This window comes from Pseudophryne corroboree, chromosome 2 (genome assembly GCF_028390025.1).
Source record: "Pseudophryne corroboree isolate aPseCor3 chromosome 2, aPseCor3.hap2, whole genome shotgun sequence".
NCBI classification, from domain to species: domain Eukaryota; kingdom Metazoa; phylum Chordata; class Amphibia; order Anura; family Myobatrachidae; genus Pseudophryne; species Pseudophryne corroboree.
Genome location: NC_086445.1, coordinates 811,138,889 through 811,154,547, shown reverse-complemented (window position 1 = coordinate 811,154,547; position 15,659 = coordinate 811,138,889). Strand labels below are relative to the sequence as shown.

Below are 15,659 nucleotides of genomic sequence, written 5' to 3'. Positions count from 1 at the left end.
ACCCAGTTAACAGTATGAATAACAACTGAGCCTCATTCAACAGATGGCTCAGAACAATAACCCTTAGTTAAGCAATAACTATATACAAGTATTGCAGAAAATCCGCACTTGGGACGGGCTCCCAGCATCCACTACGGACTACGAGAAATAGAATTACCGGTGAGTAAATTCTTATTTTCTCTGATGTCCTAGTTGATGCTGGGTACTCCGTAAGGACCATGGGGATTATACCAAAGCTCCCAAACGGGCGGGAGTGCGCGGATGACTCTGCAGCACCGAATGAGCAAACTCAAGGTCCTCCTCAGCCAGGGTATCAAACTTGTAGAATTTTGCAAAAGTGTTTGATCCCGACCAAGTAGCAGCTCGGCAAAGTTGTAAAGCCGAGACCCCTCGGGCAGCCGCCCAAGAAGAGCCCACTTTCCTCGTGGAATGGGCTTTTACTGATTTAGGATGCGGCAGTCCAGCCGCAGAATGTGCAAGTTGAATCGTGGAGCAGATCCAGCGAGCAATAGTCTGCTTTGAAACAGGAGCACCCAGCTTGTTGGGTGCATGCAGGATAAACAGCGAGTCAGTTTTCCTGACTCTAGCCGTCCTGGAAACATAGATTTTCAGGGCCCGGACTACGTCCAGCAATTTGGAATCCTCCAAGTCCCGAGTAGCCGCAGGCACCACAATAGGTTGGTTCAAATGAAACGCTGATACCACCTTTGGGAGAAATTGGGGACGACTCCTCAATTCTGCCCTGTCCATATGGAAGATCAGATAAGGGCTTTTACATGACAAAGCCGCCAATTCTGACACACGCCTAGCCGAAGCCAAGGCCAAAAGCATGACCACTTTCCACGTGAGATACTTCAACTCCACGGTCTGAAGAGGCTCAAACCAATGTGATTTTAGGAAATCCAACACTACGTTGAGATCCCAAGGTGCCACTGGAGGCACAAAAGGGGGCTGAATATGCAGCACTCCCTTAACAAACGTCTGAACTTCAGGCAGTGAAGCCAGTTCTTTTTGAAAGAAAATAGACAGGGCCGAAATCTGGACTTTAATGGATCCCAAATTTAGGCCCATAGTCACTCCTGACTGTAGGAAGTGCAGAAATCGACCCAGCTGAAATTCCTCTGTTGGGGCCTTCAAGGCCTCACACCAAGCAACATATTTTCGCCATATGCGGTGATAATGTTTTGCTGTCACATCCTTCCTAGCTTTTATCAGCGTAGGAATGACTTCAACCGGAATGCCCTTTTCCATCAGGATCCGGCGTTCAACCGCCATGCCGTCAAACGCAGCTGCGGTAAGTCTTGGAACAGACAGGACCCCTGCTGTAGCAGGTCCTGTCGGAGCGGCAGAGGCCAAGGGTCCTCCGAGATCATTTCTTGTAGTTCCGGGTACCAAGTTCTTCTTGGCCAATCCGGAACGATGAGTATAGTTCTTACTCCTCTCTTTCTTATTATCCTCATACCTTTGGTATGAGAGGAAGAGGAGGGAACACATAAACCGACTGCTACACCCACGGTGTCACTAGAGCGTCCACAGCTATCGCCTGAGGGTCCCTTGACCTGGCGCAATATCTTTTTAGCTTTTTGTTGAGGCGGGACGCCATCATGTCCACCTGTGGCCTTTCCCAACGATTTACAATCAGCTGGAAGACTTCTGGATGAAGTCCCCACTCTCCCGGGTGGAGGTCGTGCCTGCTGAGGAAGTCTGCTTCCCAGTTGTCCACTCCCGGAATGAACACTGCTGACAGTGCTATCACGTGATTCTCCGCCCATCGGAGAATCCTTGTGGCTTCTGCCATTGCCATCCTGCTTCTTGTGCCGCCCTGTCGGTTTACATGGGCGACCGCCGTGATGTTGTCTGACAATCAGCACCGGCTGGTTTTGAAGCAGGGGGTTTGCTTGACTTAGGGCATTGTAAATGGCCCTTAGTTCCAGAATATTTATGTGTAGGGAAGTCTCCTGACTCGACCATTGTCCTTGGAGGTTTCTTCCCTGAGTGACTGCCCCCCAACCTCGGAGGCTTGCATCCGTGGTCACCAGGACCCAGTCCTGAATGCCGAATCTGCGGCCCTCGAGAAGATGAGCACTCTGCAGCCACCACAGCAGACACACCCTGGCCCTCGGGGACAGGATTATCATCCGATGCATCTGAAGATGCGATCCGGACCACTTGTCTAACAGATCCCACTGAAAGATCCTTGCATGGAACCTGCCGAAGGGAATTGCTTTGTAAGAAGCCACCATCTTTCCCAGGACTCGCGTGCAGTGATGCACCGACACCCGTTTTTCAGAATCCAGCCGTGCTGTTGTAGCACTTCCTGAGATAGTGCTACTCCGACCAACAACTGCTCCATGGACCTCGCCTTTATAAGGATATCGTCCAAGTACGGGATAATTATAACTCCCTTCTTTCGAAGGAGTATCATCATTTCGGCCATTACCTTGGTAAATACCCTCGGTGCCGTGGACAGACCAAACGGCAACGTCTGGAATTGGTAATGGCAGTCTTGTACCACAAATCGGAGGTACTCCTGGTGAGGTGGGTAAATGGGGACATGTAGGTAAGCATCCTTGATGTCCAGTGATACCATAAAATCCCCCTCTTCCAGGCTTGCAATAACCGCCCTGAGCGATTCCATTTTGAACTTGAACTTCCTTATATAATTGTTCAAGGATTTCAAATTTAGAATGGGTCTCACCGAACCGTCTGGTTTCGGTACCACAAACATTGTGGAATAGTAACCCCGTCCCTGTTGAAGGAGGGGAACTTTGATTATCAGCTGCTGGAGGTACAGCTTGTGAATTGCCGCCAGTACTACCTCCCTTTCCTTGGGAGTGGCTGGCAAGGCTGATTTGAGGTAACGGCGAGGGGGAGACGTCTCGAACTCCAGCTTGTATCCCTGAGATACCACTTGTAGAACCCAGAGGTCCACCCGTGAGCGAACCCACTGGTCGCTGAAGTTCCGGAGACGGGCCCCCACCACACCTGGCTCCACCTGTGGAGCCCCAGCGTCATGCGGTGGACTTAGTGGATGCAGGGGAGGCTTTTTGTTCCTGGGAACTGGCTGTCTGGTGCAGCTTTTTCCCTCTACCCCTGCCTCTGGGCAGAAAGGACGCGCCTCTGACCCGCTTGCCTTTCTGGGGCCGAAAGGACTGTACTTGATAATACGGTGCTTTCTTAGGCTGTGAGGGAACCTGGGGTAAAAAAGTCAAATTCCCAGCTGTTGCTGTGGACACGAGGTCCGAGAGATCGTCCCCAAATAATTCCTCACCCTTATAAGGCAAAACTTCCATGTGCCTTTTAGAATCAGCATCACCTGTCCACTGCCGAGTCCATAATACTCTCCTGGCAGAAATGGACATTGCATTAATTCTAGATGCCAGCCGGCAAATGTCCCTCTGTGCATCCCTCATAAATAAGACAACGTCTTTAATATGCTCTATGGTTAGTAAAATAGTATCCCTGTCAAGGGAATCAGACCATGCTGCTGCTGCTGCAGCAGCACTACACATCCATGCTGAAGCAATAGCAGGTCTCAGTATAGTACCTGAGTGTGTATACACAGACTTCAGGATAGCCTCCTGCTTTCTATCTGCAGGCTCCTTTAAGGCGGCCGTATCCTGAGACGGCAGTGCCACCTTTTTTGATAAGCGCGTGAGCGCCTTGTCCACCCTAGGGGATGTCTCCCAGCGTAACCTATCCGTTGGCGGGAAAGGGTACGCCATTAGTAACCGCTTAGAAATCACTAATTTCTTATCTGGGGAACACCACGCTTCTTCACATAATTCATTTAACTCATCAGATGGGGGAAAAGTCACTGGTTGCTTTTTCTCCCCAAACATAATACCCTTTTTGTGGTAACCGGGTTAATGTCAGAAATGTGCAACACATTTTTCATTGCCGTAATCATGCATCGGATGGCCCTTGTGGATTGTACATTTGTCTCATCCTCGTCGACACTGGAGTCAGACTCTGAGTCAGACTCTGTGTCGACATCTGTGTCTGCCATCTGAGGTAGCGGGCGTTTTTGAGCCCCTGATGGCCTCTGAGACGCTTGGGCAGGCGCGGGCTGAGATGCCGGCTGTCCCAAAGCTGTTACGTCATCGAACCTTTTATGCAAGGAGTTGACACTGTCGGTTAATACCTTCCACATATCCATGCACTCTGGCGACATCACACTTATCGGCTTCTGCTCCGCCTCCACGTAAGCGTCCTCATCAAACATGTCGACACAGCCGTACCGACACACCGCACACACACACAGGGAATGCTCTGACTGAGGACAGGACCCCACAAAGTCCTTTGGGGAGACAGAGAGAGAGTATGCCAGCACACACCAGAGCGCTATATAACAGAGGGATTTACACTAATACAAAGTGAATTTTCCCCCAATAGCTGCTTATTATCACAATTGCGCCTAAATTTATGTGCCCCCCTCTCTTTTTTACCCTTTCCGTAGTGTATACTGCAGAGGAGAGCCTGGGGAGCGTCCTTCCAGCGGAGCTGTGAAGAGAAAATGGCGCTGGCTGTGCTGAGGAAGATAGCTCCGCCCCCTCAGCGGCGGGCTTCTCCCGCTTTTTTAATAATATTTATGGCGGGGGATTAGGCACATATACAGTTTAGAACTGTATTATGTGCATTTTGCCAAGCAAGGTAAACAAATTGCAGCCCAGGGCACCCCCCCCCCCCCCCCCCAGCGCCCTGCACCCACCAGTGACCGGTGCGTGTGGTGTGCTGTGGGAGCAATGGCGCACAGCTGCAGTGCTGTGCGCTACCTTATTGAAGACCGGAGTCTTCAGCCGCCGATTTTCTCCTGAATCTTCCGTCTTCTGGCTCTGCAAGGGGGACGGCGGCGCGGCTCCGGGAACGGACGATCGAGGTCGGGCCCTGTGTTCGATCCCTCTGGAGCTAATGGTGTCCAGTAGCCTAAGAAGCACAAGCTAGCTGCAAGCAGGTAGGTTTGCTTCTCTCCCCTAAGTCCCACGTAGCAGTGAGTCTGTTGCCAGCAGATCTCACTGAAAATAAAAAACTTAACAAATACTTTCTTTTCTAGTAAGCTCAGGAGAGCCCACTAGGTGCATCCAGCTCTGGCCGGGCACAGATTCTAACTGAGGTCTGGAGGAGGGGCATAGAGGAAAGAGCCAGTGCACACCAGATATAGTACCTAATCTTTCTTTTAAGAGTGCCCAGTCTCCTGCGGAGCCCGTCTATTCCCCATGGTCCTTACGGAGTACCCAGCATCCACTAGGACGTCAGAGAAATATAATATATATTAATATATATTGATATATATATATATATATATATATATATATATATATATTGATATATATATATATATATATATATATATATATATATATATATATTAATATATATATAGCAAATGGTATCGGCAGCACACGGTGAAATAACGACACAAGGAGTCAGGATAAACTGCAGTTTATCCTGACTCCTTGTGTCGTTATTTCACCGTGTGCTGCCGATACCATTTGCTGTCTATTTGGACTCCTGGCTGGGGAAAAGTCGGTTGGGTGTCTTTTTTTTCCTATCTATTAGATAGGAAAAAAACAGACTCCCAACTGACTTTTCAAACATTTGAATCTCCCCCACAGGATTCAAAAAAATACACAGGATATCTATAAAAACAACACAACCAAAAACTTAATTTGGGATTTATATTGTATGAAATTATGCTTACATTTTTAGGGTATAAATTTTATATTTTTCTAGAGAGAGATGGAAGTAATGGTTCAATTTAGTGAGAAGATGGAGTAAATAAAATAAGGTCCTTTACTACGTCAGCCTGTAGCAGTAACTGGAGAGAAGGCCTAATTCATGTTTGTATGCAAGTGCAATAGGTTACAGAACTGCTAATGCCCACCAGAGCCACTGCAAACTCAATCGCAATTGCATACACCTTGGTGATCTATACACAAAAATGAGGAACATCGGGGAAAAGGTTGGTCTATGGCTCTGCAGACTGGACACAGCAGTAGCGACTCAGCAGTACGTATGAGCTTGCAACATTCAGTAGCTACGCTCCCTGAAAACGGCCATGACAGGCCTCCGTTTTCTCCATAAGCTTCCCGTTAACTCCTCCAAAGGTCACTGTCAATCTTCTCCATGATATCCTCATTGCGAGCAAGATCACACTGCCACCTTTGCGCAGTCTGACGATAATTGCTATATTGCATGATAATCGGCCATTGCGTACAAGCATGAGGCCCAGTGTCTTCACATCCACACCTTGTTACACAGTATTGGAAAATCTCTTCAAATAATGATGAAATCTACCAAAGTTTTGTATCCTGAATCATTTAAAGATCATTAACATTAATAGAATGGACCAAAGAGGCTTAGGCAGAGGTGGCCAAAAGGTAGAGCGCGATCTACCGGTAGATCGCAACAGACCTAACAGAAAATAACTGTAAGGAGCCTGCCGCCGCTGCTTCTCTTCACAGTTCCCAGGGATGAAATGTGTGGGTGCACGAGTGACATAATGACACCTGCAATTTGAGGAGCCTGGGCGCTAGTTGGATCCAGTTGGCGGTGGCGAAGACAGGAGAAGCAGCCAGCGGGAGGCCATGCAGCGTGAAAACGGGAGAAGCGACTGCGGGGAGAGGGAGGACTGAAGATAAGCATTGTGACCCCTTGTCAGGGAAGTTATGCAAATGGAGGTTTCTTCACAAGGGGAGGGATGATCTGCAAAGGGGGGATCTGCAGAGAGCGTGGTATCTTCACAAAGGGGTTGTTTTTTGGGGGGGGTTTACACAAGGGGGAGATCTGCAGAGGGTGGAGGATCTGCACAGAGGGTATTATTGTACAACAGGCTATTATGCAGGGGACTGGAAGGGGGGTATCTGCACAAGGGGGGGGGGGTCTGCAAAGGAGGGCATTTGATGTCATTCTTAATACTGTTTTTAAATGTGTGCATTATTATTGGTGCTGTTATTTGATGGCATCATTATTAATGCTATTTTTAAGTGTGAGCTTTATTATTGGTGTTATTTGATGCTGGTAGATCACCGGTAAGTAAGTGAACAAAAAGTAGATCCCAGGTCCCAAAAGTCTGGCCACTTCTGGGCTTAGGGATATATTCAATTAAAGTCTCATCCTTTCAGCCAAAGCACAATGAACGGCCAAATCCGACAGGATTTGGCCTTTCCCGACAATGTCAATCCAACTTTTTCTGAAAGGACACAGACAGGCGCCCACCCGGTAGCAGGTCATCACAGCTGGGAGAGAAGGGAACCCCACCCCTGCAGCAATGCCCGCCGCTGCAGGACTCAGCGCTGACAGGCTCCATCAGCACTCCGGAGACTGAACTAAAAATACCTGTCTGGCTTGACCCCGAAGGTTCTGTGAGTAGTACAGAGCAGGGGAAGTCCCGGGACTGCACTTGTGATCCCTGGGAGAGACTGAGGTGGATAGTCCTCCCTGGAAGGTGGACCCGGCCAGGACGGCATAAGTGGAGAGACGGCCTCCCTTGGTGCCTGACTGGCAACGGAGGCGTAGACCAGGAGGCACAGAGACACAAGAGCCGGCCTCCTCCTTCAGCACATGATGGAAGGAGCATGGGCATGGAGGAGCGGCTCAGGCGGAGCTAGACGCCTGGAGGCAGAGCAAGAGTCACTACTTCAATCCGCCACTCATGGTGACACTGCCAGGGTCCTCTCTGAAGCCTTCTCCCTTCATCGTGAGTGGCACCTGGGGAACTGGAGCGGATGGGAGCTCCGGGATGCAGCTGCTACTTGTGGCCACGGCTCCTGAGCTAGACGCAGGCCCTGATCTCCCTGGTCAGCGCAGGAATCAGAGCCCTCGGGGATCAGCCCCGCTGTATCCCCCACACCTGAGACTTTTTAAAAACAGGTTTTGGCCGTTTCGACAATGGCTACCCGACTTTTTTTAAAGTTGGATTGACATTGTCGGAAATGGAGCTAATACCTGTCGGGTTTGGCCGCGCTTCAGACAATACATGCGGATTGGCAGCGCATTCCGACAAGTTGGGAATACCCAACTTGTTGGAAAAAACGGCCCCCTATTGAATAGGTCGGAACCCCTTCCGACCTAAACCTGTCAGAAAGACGGCAGCTTCCGACAATTATTGAATACACCCCTTAATGCACCTCATGTAAGGCAAGTCAAAAGTAAATTTCTGAGGTGTAAATATTTCCATAATTCAAATGTGGGATGCAGGCAATATACCAGCTGTCAGGAAATACCTGGAATCCACCCCACCAACCAAGTGGGAATAGAACCTGTGGCGAGCGCAGTAAGCCCGCGAAGGGACTCGCTGCCAGGATTCTGGCAGACGGGATGCCATTGTCGGTATAGTTATAGCTGGCATCCTATATGCCAAGATTTTGTATGTATCCCGCACATGTATTCCAAAATGAGTCAGCATTTAGATTTCAGACTTGCAGCCTTTTACACCTAAAAGCCTGTCAGCTTAAGTGGAGTGCAGTAAGTGTAAACGCTCATTGGATTTGCAACCTAATACAGTAGGGCTGTGATGCATGGCAAAAATGCTTAATATGAGGAGTGTTTTTTGTAGGTGACAGAAATCGGCCCATTTAGGTTGGATTTGACGCTTAGAACAATACAGGGTACACAGAACTTCACATTACAGTAACTGAAAACCCAAAGCACAGGTAACAATTACCACCACAATTCTCAGTACACAATACAGCTGAGCTGTAAGGGAGCAAAGGAGTAATCGGCATACTACTAGGGGCAGGACAGCCATAGACAGTATCTAGCGAGAGGAGATGCGGGTATAGACAGTCACCGAGTAGGAGACAGCTGTAACTGAAGTGTTAGAGAAAACGGTTGTGAGAACAGGAGGGTAGAGGGGTGTGATACACTTTACTGGCACTCGGGATGCCGGTGTTCAGAAGACCGACTGTGTCATCCCGATGGAGAGAAGCCCAACAGGGTAGGGAAGTATACTTACCCTCCCCCAACCCCCCTTAACATTCCATTCCAGCAGCCTAACCTGCCCTGGTGGTGCCTTAACCTACCTACCCCCCTCCCAGCAGCATAGCCCTAACCGTTCCCAGGGGTGCCTAAACCTACCCCCACCACCACCGGGGGGAAAACACTACAGGGTATATTTACAACCGGGATGCCAGGTGTCAGGATTCGGGCTGCGGCATTTCGGCTGGTGTTGGAGTTCTGGTGTTAGCATTTTGGACACGTGTTGGGGTTCTGGCGCAGCCTGGGCCCTGCTCCATGGAGCTCACAATCTAGAGGTGCACATTACAGTGTGCAATATGCATGAAACCTCTAAGTGAGGCGCGCTGTCCACAAACTAACTCTATCCTTGCGGATATATTTAATGAAGTGCAATGGAATATACTGGCACTATTTAAGTAAATGTTAATAAATAATGCTATACTGCAGCTTTTTAAAGACAGCCATTGTGAGCAGTTTTATCCACAATAGTTCCAAACAAGCCTGGTTTTGCATCCAATGTTATTGCAGTTTAAAATGCTGCAGGAAACCATGTTAGGGTCAGAAAAGCTGCTGTTTAAGAAATATACCCCTTAATGTTTACATCATTAATGATTTGAATGCACAGACTGTTTAACAAGAAACGTTCACTTGGCTAAAAGCTATGAAAAATATCAATATATCACCAACACATTCTGTATATTACATTTATTGCTGTAGTTATCATTCATACATCCTTTCCTACTGAGATAGGTTTTCCAGTTACTGTACTTTGTATCAAGTCAGCTGTTACACTGACAGCAGTGCATATGTTAGGTTGCTCTATAACACTCCCTTGGAAAGGTTGTGCCCCCCCCCTTCAGTGACCATTATATATTCATACTTCGATCTGGGTGTATGTGTACACGACTGCTAGATCAGGCTGTGATATAAAACCCTTAGGTACAGTAATAAACACATTACTGTCATCAAGTTCTGCCTGCCTGTGGCTTCCAGAGGCTGCTGCAGAGTGCTGTCAGTGCAGTCTTGTACAAACAAAGCATAGTAGGGGCAGACACTTATCTGTAGCTACTGGAAGCCTGTGAGAGTGATAATGCCTCTTCACTTCACATGCATCTCCCTGCAGAATGCATAAGGTGCTGGAGCCCGAGTATAGTACCTGCAGCCATGGAGACTTCAGCCACTTCCGCCTCGAGTCCAGCAGCAGCAACAGTAGCAGCTGAGGGAACTACATGTCATGTGACCACAGTGGCCTGGACCCGCCTCTGCTCTAGCCCCATTGGAAGGGAGGAAAATGCTTTTGATTGGGCGAGCAGAGGGTGACTGGCACTTAGTAAGGCAAAGCAGAGAGCTACTTTCTGCAGTTTTTTTAAGTGCTGATTGCTGAATGATAGTGTTCAGTTTAGATGATAATGTAGCAATCACTGCTTCACCCTACACCCCTCCTGTAATACTGTGAGCACAACAGTATAATAAAATCCGTATGTGTATCCCAGCTTTCTCTGACGTCCTAGTGGATGCTGGGAACTCCGTAAGGACCATGGGGAATAGCGGGCTCCGAAGGAGGCTGGGCACTCTAGAAAGATTTATGACTACCTGGTGTGCACTGGCTCCTCCCACCATGACCCTCCTCCAAGCCTCAGTTAGATTTTGTGCCCGTCCGAGGTTGGATGCACACTAGGGGCTCTCCTGAGCTCTTAGAAAGAAAGATAGACTTAGGTTTTTTATTTTCAGTGAGACCTGCTGGCAACAGGCTCACTGCAGCGAGGGACTAAGGGGAGAAGAAGCGAACTCGCCTGCTTGCAGCCGGATTGGGCTTCTTAGGCTACTGGACACCATTAGCTCCAGAGGGATCGACCGCAGGCCCAGTCCTTGGTGTTCGGTCCCGGAGCCGCGCCGCCGTCCCCCTTACAGAGCCAGAAGCAAGAAGAGGTCCGGAAAATCGGCGGCAGAATACATCAGTCTTCTCCAACTGCAGCTGTGCGCCATTGCTCCTCACACACACTTCACACTCCGGTCACTGAGGGTGCAGGGCGCTGGGGGGGGGGGGGGGGGGCGCCCTGAGAAGCAATTATAACACCTTGGCTGGCAAAAATACCACAATATATAGCCCTAGAGGCTATATATGTGGAAAATACCCCTGCCAGAATCCAGAAAAAAGCGGGAGAATAGGCCGCGGAAAAGGGGCGGAGCTATCTCCTGCAGCACACTGGCACCATTTCTCCTTCACAGATCCACTGGAAGGAAGCTCCCTGGCTCTCCCCTGCAGTCTACACTACAGAAAAGGGTAAAAAAAGAGAGGGGGGGGGGGGGGGCACTAAATTTAGGCGCTGTATAAAATAAGATTTTACTTACCGATAAATCTATTTCTCGGAGTCCGTAGTGGATGCTGGGGTTCCTGAAAGGACCATGGGGAATAGCGGCTCCGCAGGAGACAGGGCACAAAAAGTAAAGCTTTTCCAGATCAGGTGGTGTGCACTGGCTCCTCCCCCTATGACCCTCCTCCAGACTCCAGTTAGGTACTGTGCCCGGACGAGCGTACACAATAAGGGAGGATTTTGAATCCCGGGTAAGACTCATACCAGCCACACCAATCACACCGTACAACTTGTGATCTAAACCCAGTTAACAGTATGATAACAGCGGAGCCTCTGAAAGATGGCTTCCTTCAACAATAACCCGAATTAGTTAACAATAACTATGTACAATTATTGCAGATAATCCGCACTTGGGATGGGCGCCCAGCATCCACTACGGACTCCGAGAAATAGATTTATCGGTAAGTAAAATCTTATTTTCTCTATCGTCCTAGTGGATGCTGGGGTTCCTGAAAGGACCATGGGGATTATACCAAAGCTCCCAAACGGGCGGGAGAGTGCGGATGACTCTGCAGCACCGAATGAGAGAACTCCAGGTCCTCCTTAGCCAGAGTATCAAATTTGTAAAATTTTACAAACGTGTTCTCCCCTGACCACGTAGCTGCTCGGCAAAGTTGTAATGCCGAGACCCCTCGGGCAGCCGCCCAAGATGAACCCACCTTCCTTGTGGAGTGGGCCTTTACAGATTTAGGCTGTGGCAGGCCTGCCACAGAATGTGCAAGTTGGATTGTGCTACAGATCCAACGAGCAATCGTCTGCTTAGACGCAGGAGCACCCATCTTGTTGGGTGCATACAATATAAACAACGAGTCAGATTTTCTGACTCCAGCTGTCCTTGCAATATATATCTTTAATGCTCTGACAACGTCCAGTAACTTGGAGTCCTCCAAGTCACTTGTAGCCGCAGGCACTACAATAGGCTGGTTCAGATGAAATGCTGACACCACCTTAGGGAGAAAATGCGGACGAGTCCGCAGTTCTGCCCTGTCCGAATGGAAAATCAGATATGGGCTTTTGTAAGATAAAGCTGCCAGTTCTGACACTCTCCTGGCCGAAGCCAGGGCTAGAAGCATGGTCACTTTCCATGTGAGATATTTCAAATCCACCTTCTTTAGTGGTTCAAACCAATGAGATTTTAGAAAGTCCAAAACCACATTGAGATCCCACGGTGCCACTGGAGGCACCACAGGAGGCTGTATATGTAGCACTCCCTTAACAAAGGTCTGGACTTCAGGGACTGAAGCCAATTCTTTTTGAAAGAAAATCGACAGGGCCGAAATTTGAACCTTAATAGATCCCAATTTGAGACCCATAGACAATCCTGATTGCAGGAAATGTAGGAATCGACCCAGTTGAAATTCCTCCGTCGGAGCACTCCGATCTTTGCACCACGCAACATAATTTCGCCAAATTCGGTGATAATGTTGCACGGTTACTTCCTTCCTTGCTTTAATCAAAGTAGGAATGACTTCTTCCGGCATGCCTTTTTCCTTTAGGATCCGGCGTTCAACCGCCATGCCGTCAAACGCAGCCGCGGTAAGTCTTGAAACAGACAGGGACCCTGCTGAAGCAAGTCCCTCCTTAGAGGTAGAGGCCACGGATCTTCCGTGATCATCTCTTGAAGTTCCGGGTACCAAGTCCTTCTTGGCCAATCCGGAACCACTAGTATCGTCCTTACGCCTCTTTGCCGTATAATTCTCAATACTTTTGGTATGAGAGGCAGAGGAGGAAACACATACACCGACTGGTACACCCAAGGCGTTACCAGCGCGTCCACAGCTATTGCCTGCGGATCTCTTGACCTGGCGCAATACCTGTCCAGTTTTTTGTTGAGGCGAGACGCCATCATGTCCACCATTGGTCTTTCCCAACGGGTTACCAGCAAGTGGAAGACTTCTGGATGAAGTCCCCACTCTCCCGGGTGAAGATCGTGTCTGCTGAGGAAGTCTGCTTCCCAGTTGTCCACTCCCGGGATGAACACTGCTGACAGTGCTATCACATGACTCTCTGCCCAGTGAAGAATCCTTGCAGCTTCTGCCATTGCACTCCTGCTTCTTGTGCCGCCCTGTCTGTTCACATGGGCGACTGCCGTGATGTTGTCCGACTGGATCAACACCGGTTTTCCCTGAAGCAGAGGTTCTGCCTGGCTTAGAGCATTGTATATTGCTCTTAGTTCCAGAATGTTTATGTGAAGAGACGTTTCCAGGCTCGTCCATACTCCCTGGAAGTTTCTTCCTTGTGTGACTGCTCCCCAGCCTCTCAGGCTGGCGTCCGTGGTCACCAGGATCCAATCCTGTATGCCGAATCTGCGGCCCTCCAATAGATGAGCACTCTGCAACCACCACAGAAGAGACACCCTTGTCCTTGGAGACAGGGTTATCCGCAGGTGCATCTGAAGATGCGACCCTGACCATTTGTCCAACAGATCCCTTTGGAAAATTCTTGCGTGGAATCTGCCGAATGGAATTGCTTCGTAAGAAGCCACCATTTTTCCCAGGACTCTTGTGCATTGATGTACAGACACCTTTCCTGGTTTTAGGAGGTTCCTGACAAGCTCGGATAACTCCTTGGCTTTTTCCTCCGGGAGAAAAACCTTTTTCTGAACCGTGTCCAGAATCATCCCTAGGAACAGCAGACGAGTTGTCGGCATTAACTGGGATTTTGGAATATTCAGAATCCACCCGTGCTGTTTTAGCACTTCTTGCGACAGTGCTAATCCCATCTCTAGCTGTTCTCTGGACCTTGCCCTTATTAGGAGATCGTCCAAGTATGGGATAATTAATATGCCTTTTCTTCGAAGAAGAATCATCATCTCGGCCATTACCTTTGTAAAGACCCGAGGTGCCGTGGACAATCCGAACGGCAGCGTCTGAAACTGATAGTGACAGTTTTGTACAACGAACCTGAGGTACCCCTGGTGTGAGGGGTAAATTGGAACGTGGAGATACGCATCCTTGATGTCCAAGGATACCATAAAGTCCCCCTCTTCCAGGTTCGCTATCACTGCTCTGAGTGACTCCATCTTGAACTTGAACTTCTTTATGTACAGGTTCAAGGACTTCAGATTTAGAATAGGCCTTACCGAGCCATCCGGCTTCGGTACCACAAAAAGAGTGGAATAATACCCCTTCCCTTGTTGTAGAAGAGGTACCTTGACTATCACCTGCTGAGAGTACAGCTTGTGAATGGCTTCCAAAACCGTCTCCCTTTCGGAGGGGGACGTTGGTAAAGCAGACTTCAGGAAACGGCGAGGTGGATCTGTCTCTAATTCCAACCTGTACCCCTGAGATATTATCTGCAGGATCCAGGGATCTACCTGCGAGTGAGCCCACTGCGCGCTGTAATTTTTGAGACGACCACCCACCGTCCCCGAGTCCGCTTGAGAAGCCCCAGGGTCATGCTGAGGCTTTTGTAGAAGCCGGGGAAGGCTTCTGTTCCTGGGAAGGAGCTGCCTGTTGCTGTCTCTTCCCTCGACCTCTGCCTCGTGGCAGATATGAATAGCCCTTTGCTCTCTTATTTTTAAAGGAACGAAAGGGCTGCGGTTGAAAAGTCGGTGCCTTTTTCTGTTGGGGAGTGACTTGAGGTAGAAAGGTGGATTTCCCGGCTGTAGCCGTGGCCACCAAATCTGATAGACCGACTCCAAATAACTCCTCCCCTTTATACGGCAAAACTTCCATATGTCGTTTTGAATCCGCATCGCCTGTCCACTGTCGCGTCCATAAAGCTCTTCTGGCCGAAATGGACATAGCACTTACCCGTGATGCCAGTGTGCAGATATCCCTCTGTGCATCACGCATATAAAGAAATGCATCCTTTATTTGTTCTAACGACAGTAAAATATTGTCCCTGTCCAGGGTATCAATATTTTCAATCAGGGACTCTGACCAAACTACCCCAGCACTGCACATCCAGGCAGTCGCTATAGCTGGTCGTAGTATAACACCTGCATGTGTGTATATACTTTTTTGGATATTTTCCATCCTCCTATCTGATGGATCTTTAAGTGCGGCCGTCTCAGGAGAGGGTAACGCCACTTGTTTAGATAAGCGTGTTAGCGCCTTGTCCACCCTAGGAGGTGTTTCCCAGCGCTCCCTAACCTCTGGCGGGAAAGGGTATAATGCCAATAATTTCTTTGAAATTATCAGCTTTTTATCAGGGGCAACCCACGCTTCATTACACACGTCGTTTAATTCTTCTGATTCAGGAAAAACTATAGGTAGTTTTTTCACACCCCACATAATACCCTGTTTAGTGGTACCTGTAGTATCAGCTAAATGTAACGCCTCCTTCATTGCCAAAATCATATAACGTGTGGCCCTACTGGAA

The 15,659-nt window shown here is 48.9% G+C and overlaps 1 protein-coding gene and 1 long non-coding RNA gene across 4 annotated transcripts in view; one reads left to right on the top strand and one right to left on the bottom strand.

The window, feature by feature from the left end:
* Nucleotides 1–10,211, bottom strand: part of SIRT2 (sirtuin 2) — a 156,053-nt gene extending 145,842 nt beyond the window's left edge. For 2 of the 3 annotated variants that reach the window (XM_063955663.1, XM_063955665.1), the window contains exon 1: nucleotides 10,115–10,210. In XM_063955663.1, coding sequence (XP_063811733.1) covers nucleotides 10,115–10,124 — 10 coding nt within the window. In that variant the 5' untranslated portion in view covers nucleotides 10,125–10,210. Of the gene's footprint in view, nucleotides 1–10,114 lie in introns of all 3 variants that reach the window. The other variant, XM_063955666.1, reaches the window with a different exon arrangement.
* Nucleotides 1–15,659, top strand: part of LOC135049790 (uncharacterized) — a 216,161-nt gene that overhangs the window by 35,083 nt on the left and 165,419 nt on the right. The window lies entirely within an intron of this gene.